The sequence below is a fragment of the Acomys minous genome, assembly GCF_964271855.1.
Source record: "Acomys minous genome assembly, chromosome: 7".
In the NCBI taxonomy this organism is placed as follows: Eukaryota; Metazoa; Chordata; class Mammalia; order Rodentia; family Muridae; genus Acomys; species Acomys minous.
The window spans coordinates 24,331,884-24,347,013 of record NC_140488.1 but is presented as its reverse complement, the minus strand read 5'-3'; the positions used below and the strand labels follow the sequence as shown (position 1 = coordinate 24,347,013).

The window sequence follows — 15,130 nt, the reverse complement described above, 5'->3', positions numbered from 1 at the left end:
ATAAAAGCTACACACTTCAAGAGAGAGGAAAAATTTTAAAAGAATTCTGCTCTGAAAAGGGAGAGAATACATGGATTCATTTATTCAATCAAAATATTTATTGAAAGCCTAATATTATCCCTAAATTGTGCTACATACTAAGAGGAGAATAATGAACAATGCAGACAGTTTCCAAGTTCAAAGATATTATCATTTAATAGCCATGGTATCAAATTGTTCAAAATTTATTAACATTGCAGACTATGTAGATCTTGAAAGAACTACCCATAAAGTCTCAAAGAGAAACTCCAAGGCTCCTATTTACCTTAATTTTAAAAAGAATTAGTTAGTGTAAAAGAACCCAATAGAATGGCCTAACCACATTTTAGTGGGACATATAAACAACAACAACAAAAGCACATGAGCTTTCCCTTCTCTTGGAACCCTTTATGACTGACTCTATGTTAGAACTTCCCCCAGAGAAGGACTTTACACTTCTTCTTTGACGTGGAGCATTACTGTCCAGCACACTTGTGTGCATAGGTCCTACCTTCCCACAAGATTGTGAAACCTGGAGAATTACTGTTCTGCACACTTTTGCACATAAGAGCTATCTTACCATGAGATAGTAAACCCCTTAAACACAGAGACAGTGAGTCATTTGAAGTGGTACTTAGCATAGTGCCCTGGACACAGTAGGCACTTGACACTTACATGGCATGAAATACAAGCTCCTTAGCATGGAACTCAATGCCTTCCATGGCCTTACTCCTGCCTCCTCTAATTTCATCTACTAGTAGACTACATCTCAAATTTACTATATCACTATTGTGAATAGTTACTCACAGACAAATGCCATGTATTCAATGCTAGAGCATATTTTTCAGCTTTTTGACCCTTAGATTAATCATTTCCTTCCTCAGAAACAGTTGCCTGTCTTTTCCCATCTATCACATTGTAGAGGCAAATGATGCTTTCCTATTGCTACAGGAGTCACAGTGTGCCTAGGTTTAAGGAATTATAATATTATCTAGATTAATTTATTCAACCAAAATATTTATTGGATTTACTATTTCCCTCCCAGATATTTTTTAGTGAAGTGTACCTGAGTTTGTTTTCTAGATATACTTCTCGCACTATGAATTTTGTTACTTTATCTTCTGCATCCAGAAGAATGCTTGCCCTAGGAAACCTCAAATATTTTTTTGAGTTAATTGCTGAGTTGTTTCCCACCCTCATTAAGTAAACTATTATTTTCTTGATTCAGGTCTTGCTTACGTTATGGTAATCTCAAGAGGTTAGTATTGTTGTAAACACTGTGAAAGAGAAGTGCATGACTCTAGGAAGGTACATAACAAGGGTAATTTATTTGGGTCATGTTGAGACTATCAGAGAAGGAGTCTCTGAAGATATGGCATCTGAAAAGAGATCCAAAGGACAAACAGGAATAATCAAGGTAAAGAGTACAAATAATATGAGACAGAGAGAAAAAGAACATAAAGTTGGGTGGTTAGAGAAATGAGAAAGATCTGGGAGGAATTTAGGGAGGGGAAAACATGGTCAAAATACATTGTATGAAAAAATAGCTTTTTGAATGATGGGGTGGGGTAGCAGAGAGAAGAGGTAACAAATACATCTACAGTAATAAAGACTTTAGAGTGTTCTGGGAACAGAAATATGAAAGTGTGGTTAGAAAGTAGTGGTCAAGGGAAAGAGTAGAAGAGAAAAGACCAGAAAGCAATGGGTTAATTGGGACTGGACTTCCCTGTGAGATAGTAATTCTTGAATGGTCTCTAGTAGAATAACATGACCTACTTTATGTTTTTAGATCTTACTGGCTGCTGGGCAAAGAATAATGTTTGATGTCAGAACAGACCTAATAGGTGTTGCTCAACTAATTAGAACACAATTACACTATGGTTGGTCAGGGATTATGATAGCATGAGCTAGGTGAATCCTGGCAGAGGTGAAAACTGAACTACATTTGATATATTCAAAAGTAGAATTGATAGATTCTTGATGATGTATGTGGAGAAGGTATCAATAATTATTTCCTTTTTAGTGGTAGTGAATTGAATGTGTGCTTGCACTACTTTCTGAGATATAGAATTCTAGAGTAGGACCAGGTTTGCCAGAAAGGAGGAATGATATATCCAGTTTTGTCCAAAAGTGTTCTGATTTGGCAGAGGATGTCAAGTAGGCAATTAAATATACTGATTTGGAAATCTGGAGAGATAGATAGTTCAAAACTATACATTTAGAAGTCATCAGCATGTAAGTGGTCTTTAAAAGCATGAAAGTGGGTGCAATCATGTACAGAAACAATTTAAAGGGAGAAAAGGAACAAGAAATAGAATCATGGAAACTCCATCACTTAGACATCATGCAGTTAAAGAATAACAAGCAGATGAGGGTAAAATAGGTAAGAATCGAACCAAGCACTTAGAACAACAAATTTAAATAGGGAAATCCTGATAAATTATGCTGAGAGTTCATTGTATGTGATAACTTGGGCATCAATGAGTACTTCAGGAAAGAACTGTTTAGTAGTGATGGATGGCAAACGGTACTGGAATGGTGCAAATGAATGGTGAAGAGGCAAAGAAGAGAAGACATCTTGTATATCTACTTCTTTGGCAAAATTTGCCCCTGAAAAGAAATGTTGTCAGAACTAGACCAGGAAGCTTGAGGGAAGATGTCAGTTTTATAATATAAATGTATAATGCTTGATTGCTACTTTTTCATTCTAAAGACTTTTTTTTTTGCTAAATAAAATTGTAAAATGACTTCAGGAGTCTCAGGATTTGGGCTTAAGGATGGAACAGGGGTGTTTTTGCTAAAGCAGCAGTAAAGGCCTGTGGAAGAAAAACTCCTTCTGGTATTGATTAATATTAAGGAGGAAGAAGTCGAAGAAGCAAGAGATATAAGGACATGGTCCCTGTAAAACCACAAAGGTCCAATATCCACAGCACATGCATCTACTGATCAAAGGCATGCCATTTATATTGTGCCAATATGTACTGATTGCCTACCATGTTCTTGGTTTTGTTTCAAGCACTAGGGATACAATAATTCATAAATCATAATATCTGTTCTTATGGCACCCTCAACTTAATGGGGCAGACAGGCAATTAAACAGACAATTGTAATTAGGGTGATTAACACCACAATAATGACAGGGATCTATGGAAGCACTGAGAAAGAGACTGTATTATAAATTGAACTGTGCCCCTCCCAAAATAAAGTTATGCTCAAGTCCTAATGTCCATTACTTCAAATACAAATGAGGGTATCTTCACTGAGGTTATCAAGTTAAAATGAATTCAGGAGGATGGTCCTTAATCCATTATGGCCAGGTCTCTGACAAAAGGAGAACACTGGACACGAGGATAAACATGCACAAAGGAATACCATGTGATCATGAAAGTATAAATCAGAGAAACACATGCATGTCTTAAGATGTATCAAAAATTATAAAAAATCTGCCAGGGGGAAGGAGCAAATGATGGAGTAATTTCTTTCACAAAGGAACCAACCTTGGGTTGATGGCAGACTTCTATTCCCCAAGACTAAGAGAAAGTAGATTTCTATTGTTTAAGTCACCCACTTTTAAAGAATAAACCCATTATATGAATTCAGATACTCAGACCACTCTGAGGAATAGTAGTCATGGTAAAAAAAAAAAAAGATTTCTCAAAGGAGATGTGGTTTGAGGCAAAGCAAGGTGAACAGATTGAGTTCTGTGGGTAGAGACTGGGGTGAGCATTACACCGAAAGTGATCACCATCTGTCATAGTTTGAAAGTAAAGAGACTATACATACCCACTTAATCTAAAATGAGTGTGTGTACAATATATGGTCCACCATGAGGACAGAGATCTGAGAATTTGAAACTAACTCCCGAAAAGCCTTCTATTTCAAGCCAAATATGTTGTTTCCCCTCCCCCCAAATCAAGTGGGTGCCCTTTAAATCTTCATTTCTCTCTTTACTGTTTTCCTACCCATCTCCATTTCTGGAAGAAGCTTTCTCTTGCATCTACTGTAGTCCTTATTATGTGAAGGAGGACTTTTTTATTTGGTCTGTTTTAACAATACAAAGTCTTGAAGAGAAGCAATGATGAGTTATGCCTGGTGTGTGTTGAGGGAAGTGTCTGGCAAACAATCTGCCTTGAGTAAATAACAATGTGACTTGTTCTTGGAGATGAGATTGGGGCATTTTGGCTCACTTTGGAGTGATAGTCCAAGGCATTCCATATTTTCTTTTTTACTCTTCTTCTCACCTTGGTTCTTACTTTATCTTTTCACTTGATTTTTTTCCTACTACACCAAGGATCCTGTATGTACCACATAAGCTTCTTGTACCCCAAACCATCATTCCTCACTTTAGGCAGCCTCTGCAGCATCCTGGTTTCTATTGTCTGCAGCAAGACTGGTTCACACCATGCAAAGCCTTGCAATCCAACCTTGTCACCTTGTTTCTGCTCCTGGTTCTGCCAGGAGTAGTGATTAACTTAGTCTAATCAGGGTCACTAGGTCAGTTTCAAGCAAATCACTCTGGCTGGAATTTTCCAAAGAACAGGTGGTAACTCTGGCTGAAAGCACAGGATGGAGCAATGGGACTTCTGACCTGGACAGAATAAGATAATCTGAGTAATCTGAGTGATCTCTAAAGGAGCCAAGTTTGACCCATGGGATCCATGTTGAAGATAGTAATCAGGGCCTTGGAACAGGAAGACTGATGGTTAAGGCAAGATACTGGGAAGATGTGAATGCAAATTAGACTGATTTTACTATAAAAACATACATTTTCTCATGCTTACAGTATGTGCTTGCATAAGCATACCCCCCTCTCTCTCATGCACACACACAGACACACACACACAAAGAGAGAGAGAGAGAGAGAGAGAGAGAGAGAGAGAGAGAGAGACAGAGAGAGAGAGAGACAGAGAGACAGAGAGACAGAGAGAGACAGAGACAGAGAGAGACAGAGAGACAGAGACAGAGACAGAGACAGAGACAAAGAGAGAGACAGAGAGAGAGACAGAGAGAGACAGAGAACTTGGAAGAATATAACATGACATGCTGAGTTGGTAACAACTATTTGCCATTGCCTGGAAGAAGATACTCCATACAGATGCATTTACCAATACTGAAGACAAATATCAAGGGGCAAGTCATTTTGCTGTAATTGTTACTATTACATGTACAAAGATATGTATGTATCAATATGGATAAGCAACATATTTCACAGATTTGTCTTCATACATATATGTGTCTGTGTATATATCCCTTTCTTACTGTCAATAATCTGCTTCTCTCATCATAGTCTTTCTTTCATCTGCCTACAAATTATTGGGATTAAGAAGTTAGCACTTCATCCAGTACAAAGTAGATGGTTTTAATTGGTCATATACAAATATAGTAAAAGGCCTTACAACTACAATATACTTTTTATTAGGAGATGGGCTCAAGGGGAGTTATTAAAAATCAGTGCATAAGAGCTCCTTGGGAGGTCATTATTTTGTATCCCACTCCCCTAAAGTTGTTTATTATTGGTAACAAGGTGAGAGGAAATTCCCTGACTTCATTAGAAACCTGAAACAATGACCTTTCCTTGCCAATACCTTCTTTTCTTGTTGGAAACCATTTCTTCTGGAAGGTGTTCTGTAAAATGTCTGGCCCCATGCTTCTTTTTTTGCATGCAAAGGGTAGACTTAATAAACTCCTTGGAGCTTCAGATTCCATCTCTTGATAACAACTCCTGTACACACACACACACACACACACACACACACACACACACACGAGCTCATTAACCTAATGTTGGAAACAATTCAGGTGCTACCTGGACAAGTGATGTTTACATGAGTGTCATGATGGAACAGAACAAGAAAAAATTTATAACAACTCTCTCTCTCTCTCTCTCTCTCTCTCTCTCTCTCTCTCTCTCTCTCTCTCTCTCTCTGTGTGTGTGTGTGTGTGTGTGTGTGTGTGTGAGTGTGAGTGTGTGTGTGTGTATGTGTGTGTGTGAGAAAGAGAGAGAGAGAGAGAGAGACAGACAGACAGACAGACAGACAGACAGACAGACAAAGAGAATTAGGAACCCTTATCTGCTCTTTGAAGTCAGGCTGAAAGATTTTAGTGTGATATATCTGGTTGGCAAATACTACAATATTTCCCTGGTTGGCAGTGGTCAGGAAAAGATGTGTTTCCAAGTATACACCCCAAATAAATGACATGTCCTAAGAATCCTCAACATTGAAGTCAGTTGCCTCAAATGCTTAAGCAAAATCTCATTTTTTCCTTGTTAATTCTTCTTAGCACTATGTTACCTTTGAAAGGTGATTTTATGTCATCACTGTGGACAAAAATTACTGGACTTCACTGAGATGTAGGGATGTCCTGAGGAACATGAGAAGTACTATACTCTTTAATAATGCATTAAATGCTTCTGGGATATTTACTTTTTAAGAAGTATCTTGTCTTCTCTCTAAATTCTTTAACTACTAATAATATTGTCTATACCTCCAGTAGTCCTTTGACATTCCCTATTCCAGCTTAAGCTCAGCAACCACAATGAACTTGATTGTGTATACAAGAACATTATGATGGGCGGATCTGGACCCGCTCAAACTATGGCACCAGCCAAGGACAATACATGCAGTAAACTTTGAACTCCTACCCAGATCTAGCCAATGAACAGGACATTCTTCACAGTTGAGTGGAGAGTGGGGTCTGACTTTCATGCGTACTCTGGTGCCTCACATTTGACCACGTCCCCTGGATGGGGAGACCTGGTGGCACTCAGAGGAAGGATAGCAGGCTACCAAGAAGAGACTTGATACCCTATGAGCATATACAGGGGGAGGAAATCCCCCTCAGGATCAGTCATAGAGGAGGGGAATAAGGGGAAAATGGGAGGGAAGGAGGAATGGGAGGATACAAGGGATGGGATAACCATTGAGATGTAACATGAATAAATTAATTAAAAAAATAAAGCATTCGGGAAAAGAAAAGAAAAGAAAAGAAAAGAAAAGAAAAGAAAAGAAAAAGAACATAAGTGTCCTAACTTCTAAAACAGTCATCCTTGAGGTTACATTTATGCTGCCCAAAGGGAAGTTGTTACTCAGTGTCTGGAAATGTGGCCAAGGCCAAATTGGCAACATGCTTTAAACTCTCAGGAACAAAAACCTTCAAAGTCTGCTAACCGGTTCGACACTAGCTGGCATTGGCATCAAAACGATTGTTCTTTCATGTCATTGCCAGAAAAAAACCTAACCACTATTTCTTACAGCAAAAGATCACTATCTCACTTAGAGTCCCAGTAGGATGTCCTCCCCTCTGTCCCACTATCCTGGTAAGCGAAGACTTTCTTGGGACATGCCCCTTGGGCTAGTGTCCAGATATAAGTGAGTATATACCATTTGACTCTTTCTGCTTCTGAGTTAACTCACTCATTATGATCATTTCTAGTTCAATCCATTTGTCCACAAATTTCGGGAATTCCTTGTTTTTAATAGCTGAGTAGTATTCCATAGTGGAGAGTGGGGTCTGACTTTCACATGAACTCTGGTGCCCCCTATTTGACCACATCCCCTGGGTGGGGAGGCCTGGTGGCACTCAGAGGAAGGATAGTAGGCTACCAAGAAGAGACCTGATACCCTATGAGCATATACGGGGGAAGAGGTCCCCCTCAGTCACAGTCATAGGGGAAGGGAGTAAGGGGAAAATGGGAGAGAGGGAGGAATGGGAGGATACAAGGGATGGGATAACAATTGAGATGTAATATGAATAAATTAATAAAATATATTTTAAAAAGATCACTACCAAAAGAATGAAATGACCTTTCAAGTGACGTAATTTACATGTTAAAAGATGTTTAAATTATAATTTATTCAGAATACATCCTGATTGTTACCCCTTCATTTGTATCTTCCCATTCCCCCTACCTCTCTCTTCTGCCCTCTTTCTTTCTCCTAATCCTTTGACAGGGGGCCTTCCCCCCGCCCCCAGCATATGACCACAGCCTATCAGGTCTCATCTAGATAGCCTGCTTTCCCTTCTTCTGTGTACCCACTCGAGCCTCCCTACCAAGGAGAAGGGATCAAATTGAGGGTACCAGAGTTCATGTTAGAGAGAGTCGCTGCTCTCTCCCTGCTCTCTCCATAACCATGGAGAATGAGCTTACTAGGGGATTAACACTATGGAGAACAATAAATGAGTCTGCCCCAAAGGATTTAGTGCAGTGTCCATGATAATGCATCAGTTGATCATCTAGTCCTCCACGAGAATGGTGAAAATATTGAAAATGTCAGAGATTTACTTCATTATCTTTATGTCTTGCAACTGTAAGAATGATGGCTGATGAACTCAGGTTGGTTAAGGAAGCTGATTTGTTTTGGAAGAAACACAAAACAAGTGAACTTTTGGTAAAGATGCCAATGTACTTTGAGTGATGAATGAAAACAGGGAAGATAATAACATTTGTTTTGGACTTTCAGGGGAAGCTTGACAAAACAAAGTGTTTGGGAACAGAATTGTAACCAGGGTGAGAAATGGTTTTTTTCTAGTGTGATCAAGGAGTGAACATGTTAGACACTTAAGAGATAAATGTTAGCACGCCAGAGAGCTCAAAATAGGTGCAGAATTCAAATACAGATGAAGGTGATGGAGTATGTTAAAACAAAACTTGACCAGCCAAAAGAATATTAAGAACTGATACTATATGATTACAATCCATGTGTGTGTTTATTCAAATTTATACTGGCAATGATTGGTCTTGCACTTATAGGTGAAGCTAGAGGTGGAAAATGAACTTACAAAGCCTACATAGCTTTAAAAGCTGAAAAATCGGGAATATGTTATAACTCTGTGATCTTTAATAACCTGAAGAAGTGTCCTGTATATGACTTGTGTATATTTGGGGCTTAAACTCTAATTATCCTTTATTTTGCAATCCATTTGATATAATTCATGACATCTACCTTACTTTTACCATATTTCTCTTCCTGAGAGGCTAGACTACCACCTGGCCGTCTCTTTGGAGTTCTGTTTGTACTCTTCTAAAACAAGGGAATAAACTTTTACTTGACTATGGTAACCATCACTCTCCTGAAAATAATTCTGCTTCCTCCTGCCCTACATGGGCAACTTTGTACAGAGATGTGATGTGCCCAAGGCTGTTGGTACAAGTACTATTGGCACTCTTTTATTAGAGCAGGCCTGAAGCCCATTTTACCTCTTCTTATTTCAGGTTTGCCCATTCTAGATCTCCTCTCCCTCTTCCCTGAGCAGGTGTTGAAGTAACAACAAACCATCTGGCCCAAACAGTGAAGGCTAAGGTACAAATTAAAGCTATAGTACTTCTAATCTAGCATGACGGTTTGTACTGATCAGGTTAATGGGGGATAATTTCTCTTTGGCTTGTACAGAGACATGAAAATTTAATGTGATTTGCTATTAATTACTCTGTCCTGTCATTAACATGATGTTTCACTAAATACAGAAAAAAATCTATTCACATTGCATAGGCAAGAGCACCAACCAGAACTCAGTGGTAGAAAAAGTGTTGCCTTTTGGGTATAGCAGAGAAGCTGTTCTGCCACTGGGAGTGGGAATACACTTTGGCATGTTTCTTAGTATTAGGGATACACTATCTTCCACCATAGGCAGTCTTTCAGTTCTGCACAGAACTGCACAGATTTATAAAGCTCTCGTCAGTGGAACCTAGAGTATACTGTGATTTGGATTTGGGAAACAATGGAATGAATGGATTGACACACAAGGAGATTAAATAATCACATCTTGAGGGAGAGCAATATAATGCTGTGTTCAACAAATGAAATGTCTTTAGATGGCTCTTGTTCATTCTTTTATTAACAAATATTTATTGAACACCTCATTCTGTGATAAGTGTTGTGCTTGGTGATAGAATTATAGAAGTCAAATACGGCTGGCGTGAATCATACCTTGGTGAAATTTTGATGCAAGTAGAAGATATGCATATGTATGCATATTATATTCATATAATTATTTAATTCTAGCTTTAAAAATGTGTAGAGAAAAATCAGAGAGCACCAAGAGCAAATATACAAAGACTGGGTAGCACGCAACAGACTGTTCAAATTAGAAGAGACATGGAGCTGGGTGCGATGGAGCCTACTTACAATCCCAGTAATTTGGATGTAGAGGGATGAGTGAGTGTTGCTATGAGTTTTAGAGCAATATTGACTACATGAGAGAGAGAGGAGAGAGAGAGAGAGAGAGAGAGAGAGAGAGAGAGAGAGAGAGAGAGAGAGAGAGAGAGGGAGGGAGAGAGAGAGAGAGGGAGGGAGGGAGGGAGAGAGAGATGAGACAGAAGAAAGGAGACAATAGAGTGTAAAAGTTCTAAGGAGGTAAATGGCTTTGAGGAACAGGGAGACAGGAGGCAAAAGCTGAAGATTTTGGCTAGAATTATAAATTGTTAAGCCAGGAGTGAGATTGAGAAAGGAAAATTTTGAGGTGGGGGAGGATCTTGTAACAGGTATCTTGGCTGTTGACTCTTATGGAACATTAGGGCTTTATTCTAAGGGCAAAGGAAAGCTGTTAAAAGATTTCTAGACTGAGCTGACGTAGGGGCAGTAGATGTTTTTAATTTTTCCTAATGACAATCACACTAAACAAATTCTTCAACTGGATTCAGAAACACTTGTGTGTGGCGGGAGCAGATGAGACATTTTCACTGTGCATCAGAGCAGAAGGCAGAACCCCTGAGAGGCTGAGCAGTAATTACACTTCTACTCTAGATCCAGGTTTTAACCACAAGGAGTGTGTTCTGAAGGCTCTATTTCATAATTGAGGGTAATTACAAGAAGTTAAAACTAGATTAGAGTCAATTAGACCCTAAACAACAGGGAGCTCTGTGGGTGGTGGGGAAGGGAGTAGGAAGAACCAGCTGGAAAAGTGTCTCCCAACTGCTTGGCACTCTTGTACTTATTTTGTAAGTGGAGATTTGGGGATGGCTATCTGTGCTTCTGGTGTCCCTAGAGGTGGCATCAGGAGCTAGATTTAAAGCATAGATATACACATGTCACTGATAGCCAGGCAAGATTACCTTGCCCTCAAGCTACAGGGCTTCATAAGCCAGATACTGAAATTGGAAGCAAGTGGCAAAGATATATAGGTGATGAAATACATTGCTGTTCTACTGAAGAGGCCATATTGCGACAACTACATTTTTGTCTCACTCTGGTTTTAGACACCATAAAGGAGACATCGCAAGCCGAGATTCTTCTTTCTTTTGAGTCTATTTTGAAAGTTTGGAGTGGCTGTAGCATAAAATGGGGGTAAAGGAATAGTTAGAGTAAATTTGAGAGTTGGCCAGAGTCTTAGCGGAGAACCTTTGACCCCCAACCTTGGGTCTCCGGGGAACCACAGAAGTTAATAAGCAAGGAAAGAACAGGTTTAGCTGTGGACTCTAACATGATCCATCTATACACTGTGGGAAGGAGAGGTGCAGGGATAGCACTGGACAAAGTTGAGATTATCCAGTTGGAGCTACCTGTGGGAGGAAGTGAGGTTTGTCATGACACCAAGGAGTTGACTGGGGAGAAAAGACTAAAAGTAGTGTAGTCAGTGTATACAAAGATGTGATTTATTTCACTTTATCTACTGCACAGCCATTATTTTGACTAGTCATTGATTGGTTTAATCCACAAGTGCTTATTTGCAGCTGTTCTTTGTGGAGTGCCGTACTAGGAGAAATTAAGAAGAATACGGGCATATCCCTAAGCCCTAGATGCAATAGTTTGGATTGTTCAATGAACGTAATGTGGTCATCTTTGAAACAATATAAGCACCACCAACAAGAATGGACTTGACAGGTTGTATTTACATGTATTTGCGCATATACCAATATACATACATATGCAGACACATGTGTGTGTAACAATAATAAAGAAAAGTAAGCCGTCAGCTTGATAATGGGATGGGAGATGTCAGGAATTCAAGGGAAGGTAGCTGGGGTAGGTTAAAGGGAGGAAAAGGAAGAAACATAATTGTAATTCTGTTTCAATTAAAAACATACTTTTGAAAAAGGAGAAAATAGGAAGCCCTAGAGGATAAGAACAATGGATATAGTACGATTACCATGTATATGTGTGAAGTGGGAGAGATTCTTGAAGGATTTTGCATGTGGATACATGCAGGTATAAGTAGGTAATTTGGCCAAGAAACCTTAATACCAACAAATAATTCTATCAGCTTCTCTCATAAACACACACAAAAAGAAAATGAGTAAAGAAAAAGCTTTTATGGCATGAAGCTGATGTTGCAAACTGGGTCTTTTTTAATGATTGACACATATAAATTTTACACAAAAGAGGTTTCATTGTGAGGTCTACATATATAAACATAATGCAATTGATCATCTTTACCTTGTGCTCTCTCACCCCTGCTCCCTTTGGAGTCATGCTTTCTCCCTAGTACTCCTCCTTCTATTTTTATGTTATTTTAAAGCCTAGGTTCCATATTTGAGAGAAAATGTGGGTTTTTTTGAGTCTTGTTTATTTTACTTACATGATGATGTCCAGTGAAGTCCATTTTTTTCTTGTGAATAATATAAGTTCAGTTTTAGTTAAGCTAAAAAATGTGTCTGTGTTATGTGTATGAATGTACACATATGTATATTTATATGAGTGAATATTATATTTACTTTATTTATTAATTGATAGGTACTTAGGCCGATTTTGTATCTTGCTTCTTGTGAATGATCAAGTTTGGTGTTGCCAATTTCCTCTTAAAAGGAACCAATATATGGTAGAGTTCCCTGGTAGAGCTACATCTATCTTGATGAATGTATTCTTTTCTATTCAGGAAACCACCTGAAAAATTAGACTGTAAAAACTGAAGAGAGAATCCCTCCTCTGCTACTGATTTCCCTGGAATAAGGGAATAGCAGTTGCTCGAAACCCCAAGCTGTCAGTCAAGCACCTGTCCTCCTCTAAAGAAGCACAAGCTGATCGGGAAAGCGTCTTTGGGGATGGAGAAGGCCATTAAGTTTTTGTGGCATGCTTCCACTCACCCAGGAGTCTCTGCACTGCATTTTTAACATCCTTGTTTCTCAGGCTGTACACAATGGGGTTGATCATGGGGGTGATCACAGTGTAGAGCAGTGAGAAGACCTTGTTTAAGGCAGTGGCCTGAGTTGCTGTGGGAATCGCATACACTGTTCCCAGAGTTCCGTAGTAGAGAGTGACTACGATGAGGTGGGAGGAGCATGTAGAAAAGGCTCTTTGCTTTCCTGTAGCTGATGGCACTCTGAGGACAGCACCCACGATGTTTATATAGGAGGCTACAGTGAGCAGGAAGGGCACCATGGTGACAAAGGAAGCCATGAGGAAAGTAGTTTTTTCTACTTCCTCGGGATCGGAACAAGCCAACTTCAGCACAGGGGCAAGGTCACAAAAGAAATGATCAATCTCATTGGATGCACAAAACTGTAGCTGGAACGTCATAGTGACAGTGACAACAGGTGTTAGAAATCCACCCAGCCAAGATACACCTGCAAGACAGATACATGTGTGGAAGTTCATGAGAGAAGGGTACCGAAGTGGGCTGCAGATTGCAAGGTAGCGGTCATAAGACATGGCTGCCAGGAGAAAACACTCAACTACTGCCATGGAGCCAAAGAAATAAAACTGAGTCACACATCCTGCAAAAGAAATTGCCTCTGGACCAGAGAGAAGGGTCTTCAGCATCTTAGGAGCAATGGAAGTTGTATACCAGATCTCAAGGAAGGAGAAATTGGACAAAAAGAAGTACATGGGAGTTTGGAGTCTGCGGTCACTGGCAGTAACCGTAAGGATGAGAATATTCCCCAGTAAGGTCATCACATAGATTCCAAGAAATGTTCCAAACAACAAAAACTGTAACCCGTGGATGTTTCCGAATCCCAGGAGGAGAAATTCTCTGATCAGGGTCAGATTAGCCATATTTATGAGATTCAGACTCAGCATCTGAGGAAAAGAGGAAGAAGAAACAACTGGCAAAAAGAAGGAGCACAACTGGAAGGGAACATAAGCATCAAAAGTACTGTGTAGCACATCAGCTACGAGTCTTGTCCCTTCTCCCTTAGAAGCCATTTGGTACATGCTCTACTAGGTGTACTTACTTAGTAGCCACTGTATTTCTTGTTACTCCATATTATGATGAAATAATTGACAAGAGGTGACCAACAGTAGGAGAGGTTTATTTTGGCCAGTGGCTTGAGGAATGTAGTCCTTTGTGATGGAGAAAGCATAGCAGCAGGCTACTTTAAGGTGGTATGAAAATGTGGCTGGGATGCACTTCTTACCTTCTCACACTTCAGTGGACTAGGAAGCAGAAATGGGATAGGAAGCGAGGGCTACACTACAAAATGTAAGGTCAGCTTCAAGTTGAACACTTCCTCCAATGAGTTTCCACTTCTTAAAGGGTCTACAACCTCCTCACATGGTGCCTGCTACAAGCTAGGAATTCAGTGTTGAAACACATGAGCTTATGGGGACCATTTCTCATTCAAACCATAATGGTTATAAAGGGATCTTAAGTTAAGGATCCCTTAAGAGAGAGACTCCAATGTTTTTACCACTTTTTTCTTTGACATAACTGGTGATGAATCTTCCTTTGAGAGTCTCATGATGGGAAGTAAACACTATATAATGGTGGCATTGAACAGAAGCTTCTCTTAACAATATTTCCTGAAGTTCTGAAACAGTATTTAAGACTGAATAGAAATTTGAATTCCAAATCTTAAAATAACAGGAAGTCAGACAACTCTTTCTTATGGAACTCCCCCCAGTACCCCCAAATCAGAGTGGATTTCACTAACATCATCAGAAGGAGGAGGTGAACTCAGAATTATTGATCTTAAATTACCTATAAGAAAATAAGAGTTTCTCCTGGGCTCTGTGGATATGTAGCTGATTGCTTCCATGGCATCAAATTCCTATGGAAATTGGGGGGAAATGTATGTAAAGTTATTCACTGGAAATGTTAGAAAAATAATGTTCCATCATTCATAAATGAAAACGACATTCCTGACTCACAAGCAGTAAGATGTGCATTTAAAAGTTTGGTTTTTGTTTTTTCTCAGCAGCCAGAATAGGTTAACGGTGAGTCATGGATTCAGCTT

The 15,130-nt window shown here is 39.4% G+C and overlaps 1 protein-coding gene across 1 annotated transcript; it reads right to left on the bottom strand.

The window, feature by feature from the left end:
• Positions 1 to 13,010: 13,010 nt before the first annotated feature.
• On the bottom strand, positions 13,011 to 13,955 carry LOC311601519 (olfactory receptor 11L1-like; the record flags this gene model as incomplete). Its single annotated transcript, XM_084789013.1, has 1 exon — positions 13,011 to 13,955. Exon 1 carries the CDS (start codon positions 13,947 to 13,949, stop codon positions 13,011 to 13,013), a length of 939 nt encoding a protein of 312 aa, XP_084645139.1. The 5' UTR covers positions 13,950 to 13,955.
• Between the last annotated feature and the right edge of the window lie 1,175 nt (positions 13,956 to 15,130).